This window comes from Lobosporangium transversale (assembly GCF_002105155.1).
Source record: "Lobosporangium transversale strain NRRL 3116 chromosome Unknown BCR41scaffold_33, whole genome shotgun sequence".
Taxonomy (NCBI): domain Eukaryota; kingdom Fungi; phylum Mortierellomycota; class Mortierellomycetes; order Mortierellales; family Mortierellaceae; genus Lobosporangium; species Lobosporangium transversale.
In genome coordinates this window covers 155,014-173,396 of record NW_019029011.1, presented here as the reverse complement: position 1 = coordinate 173,396, position 18,383 = coordinate 155,014, and the positions used below count along the sequence as shown (strand labels likewise).

The 18,383-nt window shown below is 41.6% G+C and overlaps 4 protein-coding genes across 4 annotated transcripts; 1 reads left to right on the top strand and 3 right to left on the bottom strand.

Annotated features, from left to right (window-relative positions):
• Positions 1-6: 6 nt before the first annotated feature.
• On the top strand, positions 7-3,176 carry BCR41DRAFT_388210 (hypothetical protein). Its single transcript, XM_022027976.1, has 4 exons — positions 7-1,251; positions 1,719-1,851; positions 2,068-2,203; positions 2,386-3,176. Exons 1-4 carry the CDS (start codon positions 272-274, stop codon positions 2,829-2,831), a joined length of 1,695 nt encoding a protein of 564 aa, XP_021878951.1. The 5' UTR covers positions 7-271; the 3' UTR covers positions 2,832-3,176.
• A 1,725-nt stretch (positions 3,177-4,901) lies between these two features.
• BCR41DRAFT_358294 (H(+)-ATPase) lies at positions 4,902-8,261 on the bottom strand. Its single transcript, XM_022025021.1, has 3 exons — positions 7,879-8,261; positions 7,091-7,534; positions 4,902-6,979 (listed from the first exon to the last, which is right to left on the bottom strand). Exons 1-3 carry the CDS (start codon positions 8,170-8,172, stop codon positions 4,940-4,942), a joined length of 2,778 nt encoding a protein of 925 aa, XP_021878950.1. The 5' UTR covers positions 8,173-8,261; the 3' UTR covers positions 4,902-4,939.
• Positions 8,262-9,326: 1,065 nt separating this feature from the next.
• Positions 9,327-10,689, bottom strand: BCR41DRAFT_325392 (uroporphyrinogen decarboxylase). The gene is made up of 3 exons (XM_022021579.1): positions 10,578-10,689; positions 10,135-10,496; positions 9,327-10,016 (listed from the first exon to the last, which is right to left on the bottom strand). Exons 1-3 carry the CDS (start codon positions 10,669-10,671, stop codon positions 9,360-9,362), a joined length of 1,113 nt encoding a protein of 370 aa, XP_021878949.1. The 5' UTR covers positions 10,672-10,689; the 3' UTR covers positions 9,327-9,359.
• Positions 10,690-12,568: 1,879 nt separating this feature from the next.
• Positions 12,569-18,232, bottom strand: BCR41DRAFT_358290 (CRM1 C terminal-domain-containing protein). The gene is made up of 14 exons (XM_022025020.1): positions 17,918-18,232; positions 17,666-17,749; positions 17,054-17,155; positions 16,834-16,906; positions 16,611-16,717; positions 16,367-16,482; positions 16,025-16,259; positions 15,353-15,901; positions 14,984-15,221; positions 13,968-14,878; positions 13,671-13,818; positions 13,338-13,568; positions 13,071-13,245; positions 12,569-12,986 (listed from the first exon to the last, which is right to left on the bottom strand). Exons 1-14 carry the CDS (start codon positions 17,921-17,923, stop codon positions 12,734-12,736), a joined length of 3,228 nt encoding a protein of 1,075 aa, XP_021878948.1. The 5' UTR covers positions 17,924-18,232; the 3' UTR covers positions 12,569-12,733.
• Between the last annotated feature and the right edge of the window lie 151 nt (positions 18,233-18,383).

Here is an 18,383-nt window from a genome sequence, read left to right as displayed (position 1 = left end):
TTTTTTCTTCTTCCTTTTCTTTCTTCCTTCTTTTGCTCTTTTATTTCTTTTCTTCTTCCTCTTCGCTCTTCTTCTCTTCTGGGTCACTTCAGGTTTCTTTGTATAGTTCTTCATCGTTTTGAACGAGTTCATCGACCACACAATCATCTCCTTCCTTACCATTTTCCCTCACAAAGTACACACATACATCAACTGCATTCTTAATCACGAACATCCATTAACAAAGTACATCTTGTTGGCAACCATTCCCAAATAGCCCATCCATCTCACTATGAATATTTCGCGCCTGCTGAATCCTACCAGCAGCTCCGAGTCTGATCACGACGTTTTTGATTTTGAACATAATTCTCCTTCCCCTGAGCATAAGGGCTACCACACTCCCTCTACACAATCAGATATTCATCCTCAGGTAGTAGAGTCCAGGAAGCATGCTTACCCAGAGTTGGTCGAGCATCCTCAGGACCGTACTACCTGGGATCATCCGCATTATCAGCCTCAAAATCAACACCATTTTCCACAGCAACTGCACCCTCATCATCATCCACAACAATTACAGCAACAGCCCCCATCTCCGTACTCTCATCAAATCTCCTTACATCGTCATAACATTTATAACCATAACCGGCACAACCAGCTGAGCGACTATAATATCACTAGTCATCATAGTTCTAAAGACTTAGGCCGTGAAAGCGCTCCTCCCAGTAACTCTTATTCACATTCACATCTTGATGTTAACTTCAATAATTATGCTTTAAGGATCAAAGAACAACCACCGACACCAGGTGAGGAGCCTTTAGACTCTGTTAGAACCATTTCACCTACAGCTACTCGAGATAGACCTTATTATCCAGATCATGGTCGTGAGCAAGAACATGGCTCAAGTGTTGGTGGTCACAAGCGAAAGTATACTCGAAGGTCTATATCCTCATATCCTGATACAGATGACGCCGTTGCTGCTGTAGATAAAGCAAATAGCATCATTACAAGTAATCAAAGTAGTGGGGTAGATAGCAACCTGTCAGAAGGAAGCAAACCTGGACTTCCTACACCTGAATCGCCTAATCAGGCACGGCGGGGTAGCAACACCTCCTCTTCCTCTACTACGACATCTACCACCAATCCTTCTTCCAACGTTCGCTCCGCTACTGTTCCTAGTAGCAACAGTAGCACCTCTACGACTACTGCTATTACCACGGCAACGGCAACCAACAGCGACATTACACCAAAGTTTGAGCGGAATGCTGATGGAAAGTAAGTTACCCGATCCCCGATCCACTGTATCTCTCTCTCCCTCCCCTTTCCCCCCTAGATACGAACCTTAATTTGTTCCCAATATGTATTTCTTCAAGAGCGTTTTTCTGCAATTCAAGTATTTTTCTTCCCTCTCCTATTTTTTATTATGTGTTGGATAAGTGTGTGAAAACTGGCGTGCAAAAGGAACCCAAAAAAAAAAAAAAAAAAAAAAAAAAAACTGGGCCTTCACTCACAGACAAAGCGCGTCAGGATGGGGTTTCTCATTGTCGATGGATGAACGATTGAACAATTACACACAGAGCACTATACACACGAGTAATTACACTGGACCACAGAATTTGTCCGATTTTAGGGCAGCTTTCTATGGCTGGCATAACTGAGCTCATTGCCTCCTTATTATTCATTCAAAAACACTAACCCCCCGTCTCTTGCTTTTTTGATTATTTATCTAATCCGTCAATCAGATTTCGCTGTACCTGGCCGCGGTGTGGCAAGGAGTTCCCCCTTGAATCTCGTCTTTCAACTCATTATAGAATTCATTCAGGGAAACCTCCATATCCTTGCGGCTATCCTGGCTGCACTAAGGCATTTCACACGGTAATCCATCTCATCGTCTTTTTAAAATGCATTTTTCAGATTCTGGTTATTGACGGCTCAATTTTCCCATTTTACGATGGCGAAATTTTGTTGTTATGGCAACTTTGTCACGCTTTTTGCCTTTGCAATTTTTAATTTGATGTTTTTGTGCTGATCGATATGCATGTATCAGCATTGACGCTTTGTTGTAACCTTGTCTCATGCCTTTCTTTTCAGTCCTCGTCCTTGTCACATCATAGGGTCGTGCATACTGACCAAGGCCTGAGACCCTATGTCTGTCGTCATAATCGATGTGGTGCGACCTACACTCAGCTAGCTCGCCTTATTACACACCAGAGAACAACCCATAGTGGTACGGAACTTTTTTTTTAAATTATTCCCAGGGCTTTTCACCCTCCAATTGTGTTTCATGAAATATCATGTTCCAGAACCTGTACTAATTGTTGAGCTTTTTCTTATCTGTTCGTCTATTTGTCTCAATTGTCCGTCCATCATGCTTTTTATATCCACGCTCCTATCCTGAACGGCCAACAGTGACAACTCCGGATACAGTGGAGCCCCCACGGCGGTCGACGCAGCGGTCGAAAGGGTCATCGTCGACGTCGAACGGCTCTAATCAGCTTTCAAGAGGTAACGGAGGCGCTCCAAAGACTGACGTAAACACGTCAACAAAGACAAACGAACGAGACCAACGGGAACAGCGGAACCAGCGTGGATATGACGAAGACGAGAGTGAGGCAGCTATGACGATGGCCAGTCTTCGTGAGTCAGCGTCATTATCTAGTAGGAGGCCACCTCCAGTATCAGTACCATCACGCATTTCAGAGTATCATCCAGAGTATCATTCAGATTATCACCCAGAGTATCAATCTGAGTATCAGCCAGAGTATCAATCTGAGTATCAGCCAGAGTATCAATCAGGACATAAACCCTTACAAAGACATCATCAGCAGTATCAATCTTATGACAGAAGACAGTAACAAACAGCTCCATGAACCTTATGCAGAGTGGGTATCATGGAATCAATATAAGGATCAGGATCAAATCAACACCATTAGTGATGGTGGACAACAGCTTACAGCGATATCATTTATGATTGGATTCCCATATCGATGAAAGACGTTTGACGCAGTAACTTCCCAAAAAGCACCCATTCCTTATTAATGATAATGAGCGAAGAAAAAGAAAAAAAAAAGTATGGGCAACAGCTTACGATAATGATGACTACCATGACTACCATGACGGTATCAGCACTGTACCCTATTCATTCATCATTAGAAGCATATTGTTTCAACGAAAGCACACTGAATAAACGTTTTTGTGTCTAACGACCACATGAGAAGGATTTTTTTTGTGGATGGGATTCGCAATAAAGTTTTGCAATAAAGTTTGATAAATTTTTTTTTTTCTGCAAGGAGGGAAAAACTTTGACATGCAAGCACTAGAAAAAACAAGCAAATCGCGTTTAGAGCCAGTGCATAAAAAAAATAAACGTCGTCATTTCCGAAGCACCCTTTTCGCCTTCCCGCTGAATTAGGAATTGTTATTGAATTGGTGAGAGAGGAAGAGGGGGCAAGGAGGAAAAATAATGTACTCCTTATTTCCATTAAACCTTTGCTTCTCTTTCCACACTTTACTTTCTATAATCCATTAATATCTATGAGCTTTATTAAAGTTGATAAAGCAAAATGAACAGCAAGAAAAAAAATAAAAGAAAGAGAAGAGTAAAAAATGGATGGAGAATAAGAGAAAGAAAGGTTAATTGCGTGCGGGAATTTGAAACCCTCCTGCACTTTCCTTTTCCCTCTCTCCCCTTTCATAAATATTGAGTGTGACACATTCCCCCTGTCGGAACTTCCAACACGACACAACAAAAAAAAAATTTGTTGTGAAAAATCAATGACGATCCCAATCCTGCCTTTTTTACACACACTTTCTTTATTTTCGGGAAAAAGAGCAATGTCATGGACCACTGTTACGGAAATGCACATGTATCCATTTGTTTTATATACATGGCATGATAGTCTATTCTTTTGCGCACAATTTGTATATTAGTAAATTTTTATAGACAAATGAAGGCATTGTGAATTATAATCTATCTTTATATAATTAACTCCACATTTGAATCCATCTGAGTCAGTATTTGATCTTCACCATCAATGAACGCCATAAACATATACTGGGTTTAGTATAGTCGAACTGTATTTTAATCTGGAAAGGATGTGAAGATCGCTTCCTCTTTCCTAAAAACGTTAAAAAAAAGGAGGACGGGAGCATTTAGAGGGGCGCATGTACGTGTGCAAAAAAAAAAAAATGGACACAGAACTCGACACCATGACTGCACTATGAACAACACTGTTCTTCTCTTGCCTGGGGCTCGGGCTCTTACTTGGGAAAATAAAAAAAATAAAGGTACCTCAAAGGTACAAATGTATATGTTATACATATTTTGTGTGGTCGTGCAAAACTACTTTACATCATTTTATCCTTACTGTCTTTGACTTTTTTCTCTCCCTTGATGAAGATTTTGTTGTTGTTGTGCACTGAAAATAAAAGTGAATTGGATTTCGGAAAATTAAAACAAATAGAATAATGTATTTTCAATTTGAGCCTTTTTTTTCATCACTGATTACTCAGCGGATCTTTTATATCTCTTTCTCTTGCATGATTTCTGCTCTCTTGAACCAAGTGAATAAAGTTTTATTTTTTATCAGCAATCTTGAAAGTTGATATATACAGTACAAAACAACAAGCAATTCAGGTGTTTTAAAAGCACACTCTTCTGCACACCTATTTCCACAATTGCAAATCAGTATTTTATTTCCACTGTTCATAGTTCAAAATGATATAATAAAAAGGAATCGGATACAAAAATATATCGACAAGTGAGGGTTGGATAGTGTAGAAGATATAAAGAGAATAGGAGGATGGAGGAGAAAGATAGAAGGATGGGAGAAGGATGGGAGAAGGATAGGAGAAGGGTGACGAAGCTTTATCAAAGTGTTTGTGATGAATAAATCATGAAAAGGAGAAAATAAAAGTCGGGGGGGGGGGGTTTTGCCATGATTCAAAGAGCTTAGTGCCCAGTTTATGTACCGTGACGATCCCAGCTGATGTCGTACATACTCTGAGGAACCTTGCTGCCACCATCCCGGATAGCCAACAAGACTTTGGTCTTGAGTACAATAGCATTGGCCTTGTGAATATTCTTCCAAACGCGTCGTTGCTGCGCAGCAGCTCGCCTTTGATCCAAAAGCCTTCTTCGTCTACCTCCAAAAGGTGCACAGTTCAAGGATTTGGAGACACTAGGCCAGTGCTTGAACACTTGGACTTTGATTGCATCTAGAACTATACACGACACGAACGAAATCGCAAAGACTGCTAGCGCCTGACCTACAGGAATGGCTGGCGTTAACCACCCAAACATAACCATGAACAATGCAATCACTTGTGTGCCAATGATCACGATTATAAACGTCCATGATGGGATACTTTGCCAAAAGTAGCCTGTTAGGCGTGTCGAGAAGATTAAAAAGTGGGGTGCAGAGGAAATATGGAGATACATGACAGATTCTAACCGACGATCGACGCCTTCTCCAATAGCCTCCGGGTATGGTATGTAATCATGTGTTTGCCAAAAGTAGTAGAAATGTCCAAACGAGAGGCCCGTGAGTAACAAGCCCAAGAAACAGGAGAGGAAAATCAATTGACCAACGCGCCATTTATCTGGCAAAGGTGAAATCTGAGCATTGTCCACAGCAATCACTAACGTCGCTGCATCATTCAGGATACAAATCAAGATGAGTAAACGAGCAGGCAGCGTCCAGTCATGCATCAGGATTACAACAAAGAAAAAGATCAAAAAGTGAACTGTAGACGTGATTCTGTACAGCGAATACGACCGCATCCTTTGGAAAATGGCTCTTGAAGCCAGGATGCCTTCAACGATAGTCGATAGGCCTGGTGCCAGTAAAACAATATCTGCAGCTGAGCGGGCCGCATCTGTACATCCGTGGACAGCAATTCCAACATTGGCCTTCTTTAACGCTGGTGCATCGTTCACACCGTCGCCCGTCATCCCCACAAGCAATCCTCGTTTCTGTAAAGCATCCACGATCCTAAACTTGTGTTCCGGAGTGACTTCTGCAAACCCATCCGCACGATAAAATCGTTCTGAGGCTTGTTCTTCCGAAATAGTTGAGTCCGCCATATGAGAAGCACCCAGAATCACACGTCCAAGTCCCAATCGACGAGCAACCTCCTTGGCGATGATTTGTTGATCACCTGTCACCATCTTGACTGTAATACCCATCCTCTGGCAACGCTCGATTGTATCAGCAGAATCTGGTCTAGGCGGGTCCAACATAGCAACTAACCCAACAAGTGTCCATTGATCTGTCCCAGCAACAGTCCTGGCAACACCCAAAGCGCGAAGTCCCCGCTTCGCCATCATAACGTAGGCCTTGACCCCGGCATCATGACCCCCAACCATCTTGATAATGACCTGAGGCGCACCCTTGACCACCTTAAATGTTATCCCACTATCCAATTCTCGAATGGTTGCCTGTGTGTACTTGACGCTCGGGTTGAACGGGATAAAATCGGTGATTTCATATCCAGGGACTTTGTTTGTCGTAGGTCGGTTTCTTAACACAGAAACTTGATGTTCTGCAGCTTGTCGGACCGCTAACTCAATTGGATCATTGGCACCAAACTCAGATGCCAGATACGAATAGAGTAAGAGATCTTCGGGAGAGTATCCATCACAGAGATATGGCTCATCAAACGTAAGCTTGTTTACCGTAAGGGTTCCGGTCTTGTCAGAACAGAGGACCGAGAGCGAGGACATTTCCTCAACCGCTGCCAGACGCTTGACGATAGCTTGTTTTGTGGCCAGGCCTCGAGCTCCTACGGCCATGGTGACAGCCATGACTGTTGGCAGACCCACTGGGATAGCAGCTACTGCAAGAATAAGAACAGGGCCCAGAATCTTTAGGACTTGTCCTCGTATGGGGTCATCGCGGAAGGAGATGAATTGAATGATGACGATTAATAGAACTAGGATAAGGGTGAAGAGGATGAGAAAGTTGCCTATCCTGCCGATGGTTTTCTGGAAATGTCCCTCGTCCTGTGCATAATATGAAACATGAAATGGTCAGAGATTTAGAGTGAAAAGGAAAAGCGAGGCACAGGAAATGCATGGATTTGACATATTCTGCCAAAGCTAATTTGTTAATACCTGCGTGGTTGCAATCAAATGAGCAGCCATGCCAATAAATGTCTTGGTACCTGTCTTGGTGACGATAGCCCTCTGTTGGCCTTGCTTAATCAATGCGGATGAATAGACCTCATCGCCTTTCCTCTTAGTCACCGGCAGCGACTCTCCTGTCAGTGCAGACTGGTCTATCAATAACTCTCCATTTGTCTCTGCACCAGAGGCGTCAATACCTAACAACCGAGCATCTGCTGGAATAATGTCACCAAGACGTAACACGATAATGTCACCAGGAACCAAATCGGACGTGTCAATCTCCTGCAACTGACCCTCACGCCAGCACCGAGACTTGAGGGCTAATGTCTGTCGCAATGCATCGACCGCAGATTCTGCACGGGCCTCTTCGATGTAACCAATGATGGCGTTTAGGAATAAGAGGCCGAGAATGACGCCAAAGTTGAACCAGTCCTAATAATTATAGTTGACCACCCAAACGGAACAATTCAGTACGGAGCGATATAGTGTTAGACATTAACGTTGGCTAGTTTCCTATATTGGTACGTGCATGTATGAATCATGTCTTTTCTGATAGAATTAGCTGTGTATATATTTTGTCTGTTTGCTGGCTGTATGGAACAATTTGTCTGTCCATTACGGACGCCTTCTTTTGTTTGGGGCGTAAAAATATGATCACAAATATTAACTTGTCTCGTTGCCAATGTGCTCTCTTAGTGATAGTTATTTGTCTTGACATGTGCATCGCCCAATAAAAAAAAAGTGAACCTTCAGTGCAAACATGCGTCTTCTTTTACCTTGACAATTACTGAGACGATGCATGCCAGTTGGATCAAGAATGCAATTGGGCCTACAAAGTAACCTAGGAATTTCAAGAGCTGACTTTGCTTGACCTCCGTTAGCTTATTACATCCAAAGGTCCGAAGCCGCTCTGCAACTTGTTCCTGTCTTAGTCCTGTTTGAGGATTTGTCAAAAAGATGTCGTCCAGTTCCATACCCCCACCACTATAATCATCTGAATAAACATGACGACCTCCTCCTGATTTGACCTCTTCTTTAGGATCGTGTAACTCAAGGTATCCTCGAGCCATCTGACACTATAGACTTGATTTATCGGGTTCGTACGCGAACAAAAGAGTGGTGTAAATAAAGTCCTGCTGCCTTTTTTTTTTTTTTTCTTAGCAGTAGCTGTCAATAAAAAGCGAATGCAAAGAAGCTAGCCGTCTTCTGTATATAGCAATATGCGTGTTACAGCTTCCTTTGGAGATATTGTCGGTACTGCTGTTGAATGAGTGTCTATCCTTGGCCTTTCGACCAACTGCGGATTACAGTAAAAAAAGGAAAAGGTATAGAAGGGTGAGGGTGAAAAGAGAAAAAGAACCGAAAAGATGAAAGTAAGAAAAAAGAAAGGGCTAAAAATAAAGTGTTGTTTGTTGTCTGTGCTGTGAAACCATTGCAACGAGGCTGTACTTGTTCTCACTCAAGGGACATTGCCCATTACTAGACAAAAACAACCAATAATCAAAAGTACAAGAATGTACCAACAAGCCCAGCCTGCGCCGCCCACATGCAAGCGTGATTGCACCGCCTTCCTCTACTCCTGAACGTGGAGTTGTCAGCAGACGAAATTTAAATATTTCTTCCTGAAGCTGCATGCTGTTACTGATGGAAGACAACGTTGCCCCAGACCAAGATGCAATCGCAAGTGAAACATTGTCGAGCACGTCCAATCAAAAAAGAGTTTCCTTTGATGGTCAGGGCTTTTAAATAAACTCGATAAGCTTTTACAAGCAGGATGTTGGAATGTGTTTTTTAATGCCATCTAGATCCGACCCCAACTCGTAATTGGAAGACTGTCTATTCAGTATAGGCAGCCCTTGGACTGGTCTAAGCAAGGAATGTTAATTTTTATAATTTTCCAAAAAATAAAACTAAAAAAAAGTGGGACCTACTTTGGTCGTCTTCTACTTTTGAGCACCAATGAAAAAATGAGAATGAATTTAAGTTCTTGTCAATCATTTTGTTATATATCATTCACACAAATGGGAGTTCTCATACCATAATTGCGATCAATCTTGAATACGGAATGATGAAGACATAATACTGTAGTCGATACCTCTACTCGCTCTATCATCCTGGATAAGAGAAGGAGATGTGGTCTGTGACGCTACAAAAAAACAGTGTATAGTAAACAGACAGAATGCTTCTCTTTTAACCATCGTTTGAAATAATATATATTTAATGGGCAGATTTAAGAAAATGTACAAGTATGTTTCTCCTAGACGATAAATCCCTCTTCGTCTTCCGTACAATGGTTCTGTCTACTCGTCTCACCAATCTCACGTCCAACACGATGAACTGTCTTAAGGAAAAGCTCCATGCCTTCCACAGATGCACCAGGTACGATACCGTGACCCAAGTTGGCAATGTACCTCTCAGAACTTCCAAACGCACGGACCATCTTTTCGGTCTCTCGGACAATCTCTTCATCAGATCCCATCAACACATTGGGCTCCAGATTGCCTTGCAATGTAACACGTCCCTTAACGATGACCTTGGCAGCAGCAGGATCATGGGTCCAATCCAAGGATACGATTTCATAGCCACTGTCAGCCAAGGAATCGAGTGCAAACCAAGCGCCTTTTGCGTATACAGCCATGGGCACCGCATCATCCTTGAGCTCGGCTTTGACACGGTCATTGATTTCGATCAGATAAGGAAGCAAGAAGCGCTCGAAATCAAGGGGTGAGAGTTCTCCAGCAAAGGACTCGAACACCTGAAGCATCTGAGCACCCGCACGGACTTGGCCTACCAAAAAATCAACTGTGACATCCGTGATCTTTCGTAGTAATTCATGACTATCGTTTGGATTCTTGTACATCCAATTTTTGACTTTGGATAACATCCTGTTGCTTCTGCCCTCAGTCATAAATGTCTATAGTTTTTTGTTTTTTTTTAAACAAAAAAAAAAAAAAAAAAAAAGCTTTAGTAACAATCTAACCAAATAATTGAATTAAAATATGGAATTGACAAACTGGATTGTTCAAAATCACCATTAATGTCCATGGGCCACCGACAAAACCAATCAGAGGAACACGTCCTTGGAGTTCATGTCGAGTCATGGTGATGGCTTCGAAGACATATTTCAACTCCTGTTGAACATCGATCTTTCCTTTCAATCGAAGGCGCATATCTTCAGGCGATTTTAGTGGATCAGGGAGAGAAGGACCTTTGCCTGGCAGCATCACTACCTTGAGGCCCATAGCTTGAGGGATCACCAAAATATCTGAGAAGATGATAGCTGCATCTAGCAACCCGTCATATCGGTTTATAGGTTGAAGCGTCGCCTCAGTCGCCAGCTTTGGAGTCTGACAAATAGTGAAAAAATCATACTCTTCGCGAAGCTTACGGAACTCTTTTAAATGAAAAGAAAAATCATTTTATAAGCAATTATGTCAGTTGTGCCAAATTAATCTGTCATTTATTTAAACCGTACCTGGAAGGTAGCGACCCGCTTGCCGCATGACCCAGACAGGCGCTCGCTCAGTCTTTTCGCCGCGAGCAGCTCGTAGTATCAAATCATTTCTCATGGGAGGGAAGTCCTTAGCAGCTAAGAGTCCTGAGTCTGCTCCCTCCTTTTTATGATCGAAGCATGACGTGGAGCGCGAATGCGAGTGCTGGAAGGGATGTTGGCGTTGCTGATTGCCTTGGAAGTATTGTGCTTTGTTGGGCAGGACAAGGCCGGAAATATGCGCAGGCGCACTGATTAACATGACTATCGATGTAAAGGAAATGGCTGCAATCCATTGTGTCGTGGGAGCCATGTCTTAAAATATGAACAGGTTAATAAATTGGCCCGGAAAGAGGAAGAAAAAAGAGGATGAAGTGTGAGGGGGAGGAAAGGAAGATGGATAAAAGCGGCTTTAAATATCTTTTTTTCTTCTCTTTCTCATACAAGCAAAAGAGAAACAGTGTGGATTAAGGAAAAGTGCGATTCAGTTTTTTGGTATTTTCTGCACTGGGCGATCCAACTTTAAATATGTGTCTCCTGTCTTTTTACTCCTATTTCAAAAAAAAATCAAAAAAAATAAAAAACCACTTTGCAATAAGCTATGCACTCTTTTCCATAGACCAATCTCCATACCATGGCCATTCCTAGACTTGATCCAGCACCCCCTGTCACTAGCAGTGGCTCCAAGCCCCAAGTGATATTAAAATTCGCAATACGATGACGTATTTGACTTTATCTGGCACAATCTTGGCCCAAAGATCTGTTGTAACAGTTTGCCTTTCCCTATGCGGAAGTCGCGTTATGCTCGCATCAACCGCAAAGGAGCCCAATCTCCTCCATACGTCCATCATCTCGTTATTATTCTGTCTAGACAATTCAGCAACAGCTTCCTCTCGCTCTATTCTTTTTCTTTCCTTCTCTTCAGCTCTCTCTGCCTTTAGTTGTCGTAGCAAAGATGGTGAGAGGAAGCCTTCGAGAGGCTGCCCAAGATGATCATTGATATCGATCGCGTTTCGGACCTGCTTGAGTTGGGTACGTGCAGATACAATATTGCGTTTGACATTGAATCCACTACGGACCCTCTCTGCAAGGTACATGTGCTTGCAAGGAACCCTTTGTTTTTCATGACCAGGACATGTGCAGGATAGGAGAACGGCGCTGTCTATATCTACAGTAATAAAGTACTCTTTCTCTGGCGTTGAAAATGGTTTGACAATCAACTGGGAATAATAACAGGCGTTAGAATGATCTCACACAAATGTATTACTTTGTTGGTAGGACACAATCATTCTGTAAATATTGCTTTCTCTTAACTAGGCTATCCCCGACCGTGGCTTCTGCAGCATGAATATCCTTTTCGCACTGTGAGAGTTGGAGCCTTTTCGGACACTAAGGCAGTGGACTCTAAAATGGTACCTTGTAATAAATAAATGACATAATCGATTGGCATGGCTTTTTTGCCATTTAGAGCAGATCTCTTTAAAGTCCTGAACAACGACTCTAAAATATTGCTGATATTCCTATACTGATCGGCTTTCCCATAGTTTCCCTACATGAAAGTGACATTAGTAAATATCTACATTGGAAAATACAGCTAATATTGCTTCGGCTTGCATTCTACTGCAATCCACCATGAACTTTGGCGGCCTGAGATTGCTACCTTCTTAAAAAATAGCTGTCAATGATTCAAATACTTTAGTTACAGGGACATAGTTGCACCGCCGTATCTAGAATATTTCGTTATTGCTTACGTTGACTCAGAGCTAAAGAGTATATGGATAATAAGTATACCTTTTCCCGTCATCTGCTCTCTGACAGGAATGGTGAAGAGATATACAGAAGCATTTCTTTTGTCCTGTGCAGTAGGTTTCAAGGTTTGAGGGTACTATGCGTGGAGTCTAAGCAAGCTATCAATCTAGCTCAGTGATCATGACTGCTCGCCTTTTTTTTTTTTTTTTTTTTTTTTTTTTTTAGTTCTTTGTCCTATTCTCATAATCAATGTCTACTATGGTGTGCTGTACTGTGATGTGGTGTGGTGGATGGACTACGCAAAAATAAACAAATTGCGAGTAGCATAATCAATAATAATAATAATAATAATAAAATGTGCAAGGAAAGGAAAAAAAAATGTGATAGAGAATTTAATCGTCTTCATCCATCGTAGGAAGATCTGACGGTTTAACAAGGCCAGGGATTCTAAGTGCTGCTTCCCTGTCCATCTTGCGCTTCGACTCCTGCTCTGCTTCACGTTCGTCTAGGAACAATTCGTTTTGGTCATTTTCTGACCCGCCAAACTCAGTTAATTGAATCAAGAAATCGCGCAAGTGCAGCTTGAACTTGTTGGTATCTCGGTTCGTCTCAAACAATGCCAAAGTGAATATCCGGATTTGCGAACTAAAGCAACAAATAAAATAAAATAAAAAATGAATACCCTGAAGATCTCATTCATCAAACTAGGCGTTGAAGCATTCAACTTACGGTTGCAGATGAGGGAAAGCGTTCTGTAGTAAGTTCATCATATATTCGCGCAAGAATTGACTATTTGTCATATTGGGATCAGTTACTTGGGCAGGCGAGAAGAGCGGCGCCTGCACTGCGCCAGATTCAACCAAATAGAACATGCGAGCCAGCACCTGACTTTGGAGCTTGAAGCCTGAAAAAAGAGTGAAAGAGTTGCTTAGTTTCCACTTGCTAAAAGTTCATTTCATTAACGTATCATTAAAAGGTCTACAGTTGTCAACATACCGCTCTTGTGGTTGTTGTCCGTTAATACGTAAAAGATGTCATTCAGGATATTCAGGAAGTAGGCTTGATAGAATTGATTAGCAATACTGGGGTCACTGGCGGAGAAGTTATTGATCACTTCCAGGCAAATATTCAATCCAGTATCTGCAATATCACGCATTGTATGCTTGAATGCCCAAACAACACTATCCATGATCAAACGAAGTTGTGCAGGTGGAAGTTTCATGAGAGCTATCGAATAAAATAAAGTAGAAGGATTAATAGGTATGTTTTTGTATATATAAAGATACTAAAACAAAGGTGTCTCGTAGCTAAAGGCTCACTACTTCTTACCTGGGAAGCAGCTCAAGTTGATAGTGCGAACCAGTTTGAAGAATCCCACACGATGATCGGGATATTCAGCAAAGTCCTTGTTGATCATGTTTAATGTCACGTCAAACACAGATTCAAGAATAAGAGGAATCTTGTCATTCAATAACGACTATATCGAATAGCAAGCATTACAAGATCCACATGGAAAATATTAGCCAAGCTAGTCCAATCTGAGTTATGTAATTCGCCTTGGTGGCAGTAACTACAAGCAGACAAACAAAAAAGTACATAGTGGCGCAGAAATGGGGTAATCCTTACTCCAAGCTTAGTTACGATCGTGCTCATGACACTCAAAACCTCAGCATCACGAGCTGGTTCAACATTGCGCTGATAATCACCCAGAACAGCCTCAAGAACACCAGGGATAATTTTTTGGGTCACCTCCGTTAGATTATCAGATTTACCAACATAAGTCTCAATCAAGTGAAGGATTTCCTTCTTGACAGTGCGCATTTGGCGGACACGTGGGGTACGAAGGGCAACAGGACCCATGGTAACAACACTTTCCGAGATCAGTTGACTGACAGCCTTATAGACGCCCAAGATATCAAGATAAATGCTTCCAAGTTGTGAAAAGTAACCTGCTCCAATTGAACTGCAAGCAGCGACATTGGTCTTTAAGACATTAGCCAAAGTCTTCAAATTTTCTGGATTATCGAGATTCTGCAAGCTCTGATTTGCCTGTTGCATAATCTTATCCCAGGCCTGGTTGGGGCCTTGCATGGCTTTGGCAATCAGACGTTCTTGTACTGCGCGGTTGGGTTGTGCAGAGATCATGTAACCGATAGCCTCATAAAAGGTGTGAACTTGAGCAGGCGAGAGGTCACTAGTTATTTTATCCAATGTGTTGAGAATCTCATCGATGAATGGCATGATCTCCTGCGATTGTTGCAAAACAAAGTGGCGCCTGCATTTTTGTGAAATCTTTATGAAGGTATCACATGCCATGTCCTGTACTCCATCGTGTGTCTCATGCATGAACTCAAACAGCTTGTTGACGACTGTCTTCAAGAACTTCCAATGTGCTTTAAGGAAACGCGGGTATTGTCCAACAATGTACATAATGTTGGAGGCGACGACCGCCTTGTTGTCCTTGCCACGCTTCATTTCACAAAGCCCTAAGAGTTCCTTGATGACAGTGACCAAAAAACGCTTCTCAGCATCTTCACCTGAATATTATTAATAAAAGAAAAAAAAAGACGTTGTCAATAAGGAATTACATTTAGACGCAAACAACCTTTTCATTCTCAACCCTATATATCAATTCAACATACTCATAGCGCCAGAAATTGAACCAATTGCCCAGCAAAGCTTGTTGAGATTAGCCCATGACCACTCTGAATTGTCGACCTGCTTTGTCAGCTTGTCTGACATGATTTGTTCTGTGTTAACGCAGTCTAGATGTGTCAAATACACAAGGACTTCACGCATACTTTTATAAAGCGTGATCGTATCGCTCTCCTTCATAACCTCGCGAACAATCTCTCCCTCATCATTCTCAACAATTAACACCTAGTTGTATAAATAAAATAATGTGGCTCTGTTAACTTGGTTGTAATTTAAATACAGAGTGTACTTAGGCCTCCCTTTACAAATGAAGAATATTATAGAAAGTTTTTTTTTTTTTTTTTTTTTTTTTTTACCTCCTCAGGCTTAACCATACGCTCGATCATTACAACGCGGAGACGAGCAAGAATTTCGGTATAAAAGTTCTTGCGAAGATTTACACTACTAGCGGACGATTGCATCATACCAGCTCCAAGGTTCAATAACGGAAGCTCCATGACGGGCAATTGCTGGATTTCCTCATAGAGTTCCGCAACCAACTTGGACCAATATTCCAAGCAAATCTTGAATATCTCGCGATCTTCAACTTGAGAGATCTTGAGGAGATATTGATGAGCGACTAAGAGAACCTCTCTGTTCTGAGGGTTTTCAACAAGCCTCAAGTGAACATTAAGAAATCCAGTAATGAACATGGCGACGTTTGCAATATATTTTTGCTCATCATCTCCTGCGTTCTCATACATCTCCGCAATGTTGCCGCCGATAGGGATGGTCTTGGCAATGGATGTCATAACCATGTTGAATAAGATGACAAACTTATCGTTATAATCTGCAGCTACTGAGAGCGATCCAATCTCTCTCAAGCAGGCAAGTGTGATATTCCTGAACTGTGGCACATCCAAAAACTGTTTATATGAGACGCATGCCACAAAAAGAAGAGAAAAATCGCTTTAGCTCAGGATTGCCTCTTCCTAGCGATTTATACTCAAAACTTTTTTAAATTAAAACAATAATAATAACGTACGTACCCTTGCGCGAAGGTTCTCCACGATATTGGTCTCAAAAATATATCCAAGAGGAATCCAGTTGAGGAAGCGAAGGAGAGTCTCCAAAGTTGCCTTGATCAAGCTGGGCTTATTGGCCTTTTCCAAAACCTCACTACAGAGTTGGAAAATCTCAGAAAATTCACCACACATCGAGTTCTTCAAGTTCTTTGTCTTGGTCTGCGTCATCTGCTCAGCAGAGAAATCAAAAATCTCTTCACTATATTATGGTTATAAAGAGAAGAGATAACAAATGAATGCACGTGGTAAGCACATTTGAATCAAACTCTCAAAACAAGTGATGGTTTTTCTTTTTTCATATCGTACCTAAGTAGCTTGAGAATGGCCATATTGTTCTCGCACAATGAAAGATTGGACTTGCTGGAAATGACAATTTCAGGGATAAAGCCCGGCCATGCGTGTGGCCATTCCTGCTTCAAAATCTTTGCATGCAAAAGTCAAAAAGGCGAAGTAGTTAACAATAAGACAATCAAAGATTTTGTCATATGTATGCCTGGTATGAACACCACATTTAGAATTCCGAAAAAGGTACAAAAATAAAACAACATACCTGCACAAGAACTAGGTTGAGCTTGCTAAGAAGCATTCTCTCACGAACAAGAGTAGCCTCATCCGAAGATAGCTTAACGATCAAACCCACAGTGTAATTGCGAATCCCTATATCAATAATGAACGTCATGCACAATCATCCGAGAAGAAGCAGGTTAAATATTCGTTTTTCGCACTTGTTCTAAAAGAGTATTATATTTTTTTTTTAAGAAACAATATATTACCTTGACATTGCTCTGGCGGTAGCAGCTTCCACCGCGTCTGGACAAGCTTTTCCAAAATTTGCAGAGCGATATACTAAACAAAAAAAGATGGTCGAAAGCCTAGTTAATGCGCTTTGTCCATTTTATGCATACGAGCTGATCTCATAGTATACATGTAGCTAATGGTGTGTCGTCAGGGTGAGCAGTTGAGCGAGAAAGTAATAGATGCTTAATGAGCTACCTTTGTCTGAGGATCCTTTGAGTTATCCAAGATTGCATCGACCCGCCTCCATGAGTCTGGATTTTCCTGGAATTGAGTCAGAACCTGTTGCGCAAGCTTGTGCTAATAACAAGAATATGAAAAACCATTCAATGACCAATAGTTTAGATACAGGCAAAGGATGTTAGTAGGAGGATGATTATTAATGGCAGTGTTGTTATTGAACATCATTGGGTCTGATATCCCAAAGAGCGGACAACAATGCTGTATTTCCAATTAATGTGGGTTTTTGTCTATGAATGAAAGGGGCTCAAATACGTTCACCATCTATACCTAGTCCTGGCCTAGTAAGACGCGCTTTGACTTTAGATTTTTGTATTTGTATTCGTTATTGAGGTTGTCCCATTTGACAATTCTTAGATCCATTTCACCGGTAGCATTTTCCCACAATAAAAGCCATTCGCAAAAAGTCAATATAGCATTGCTCATTCGTCCAGGCAACGTAGCCACAATTATCATACAACGCAAAACAGTGTATAGGGTATTGCTGTGGCTGATCCAATGTTCCCATGGGGTGGTTCCAAAGTGATCTGAGAGAGAAAAAGAGAAAAAAAAAAAAAAAAAAAGACTTACTTCTGCCCCAGTGCTGTTGTACATTGTACGAACAACTCGATCGAGCAAATCGATGTCCAGCTCACGGTTAAAATCTAGAATAGCCTAATTAGTCAGCAACATGGGAAAATATTGATCCATTGGGAGGGGAGAAAAAAAAAAAAATTAGAACGAGTGTGGCATTTAGAAACTGATGAAGTGGGTACAAGACGTGGAATCTGACTGCTATGTTTGTGCTGTGTGGCATGTTGATACATGTGGAGGAGTATTTACCTCCATGCTGTAGAAATCTTTCTTTTCTTTCTTTTGAAATGGAGAGAAAGTAAGACGTTGATCAAAGTGGTGCAAGCTTTTTTCAAATAGCAAATGTGACGAAAGGAACGGGGATAGTGGAAAAGGAAAGATTATTATCGAGAGTGGGGAGAGAAAGGAAGGGAAGAAAAGAGAAGGGAAGGGAAGGGAAGGAAAGGGAAGGAAAGGGAAGGAAAGGGAAGGAAAGGGAAGGAAAGGGAAGGAAAGAATAAGGAAAGAGAAAAATGAGTAGGAAGAGAATGAAGCGAAAGAACACTGTGCAAGAAGAAAAAAAAAAAGCTGAGCAAGCAGGCAGCAAGAAAAGAAATCGAATAAAAGAGAGAATTGACCCAGCCCGACCAGGGGAACTTTTTCTTTTTCTTTCGAAATAGAAAGTTTTCTTTATTACTACTGAAGCCCGTAATGGACCTGTCAGTCCAACCGGTGT

Excerpts from the sequence above, each read along its gene's own strand:
- BCR41DRAFT_358290 (XM_022025020.1), bottom strand. Across the intron at positions 17,156-17,665 it reads ACAACAGCACTGGGGCAGAA|CACAAGCTTGCGCAACAGGT; the intron begins GTAAGTCTTTTT and ends TCTTGTTATTAG. Across the intron at positions 13,569-13,670 it reads CAACTTGAGCTGCTTCCCAG|CTCTCATGAAACTTCCACCT; the intron begins GTAAGAAGTAGT and ends TTTATTCGATAG.
- BCR41DRAFT_358294 (XM_022025021.1), bottom strand. The coding sequence starts at position 8,172 with ATGGCTCGAGGATACCTTGAGTTACACGATCCTAAAGAAGAGGTCAAA. Across the intron at positions 7,535-7,878 it reads TCGTCTCAGTAATTGTCAAG|GACTGGTTCAACTTTGGCGT; the intron begins GTAAAAGAAGAC and ends TATAATTATTAG. Across the intron at positions 6,980-7,090 it reads ATTTGATTGCAACCACGCAG|GACGAGGGACATTTCCAGAA; the intron begins GTATTAACAAAT and ends TATTATGCACAG.
- BCR41DRAFT_388210 (XM_022027976.1), top strand. The coding sequence starts at position 272 with ATGAATATTTCGCGCCTGCTGAATCCTACCAGCAGCTCCGAGTCTGAT. Across the intron at positions 1,252-1,718 it reads GAGCGGAATGCTGATGGAAA|ATTTCGCTGTACCTGGCCGC; the intron begins GTAAGTTACCCG and ends TCCGTCAATCAG. Across the intron at positions 2,204-2,385 it reads CCAGAGAACAACCCATAGTG|TGACAACTCCGGATACAGTG; the intron begins GTACGGAACTTT and ends AACGGCCAACAG.
- BCR41DRAFT_325392 (XM_022021579.1), bottom strand. The coding sequence starts at position 10,671 with ATGAGAAATGATTTGATACTACGAGCTGCTCGCGGCGAAAAGACTGAG. Across the intron at positions 10,497-10,577 it reads AGCGGGTCGCTACCTTCCAG|AGTTCCGTAAGCTTCGCGAA; the intron begins GTACGGTTTAAA and ends TTCATTTAAAAG. Across the intron at positions 10,017-10,134 it reads GTGGCCCATGGACATTAATG|ACATTTATGACTGAGGGCAG; the intron begins GTGATTTTGAAC and ends AAAAAACTATAG.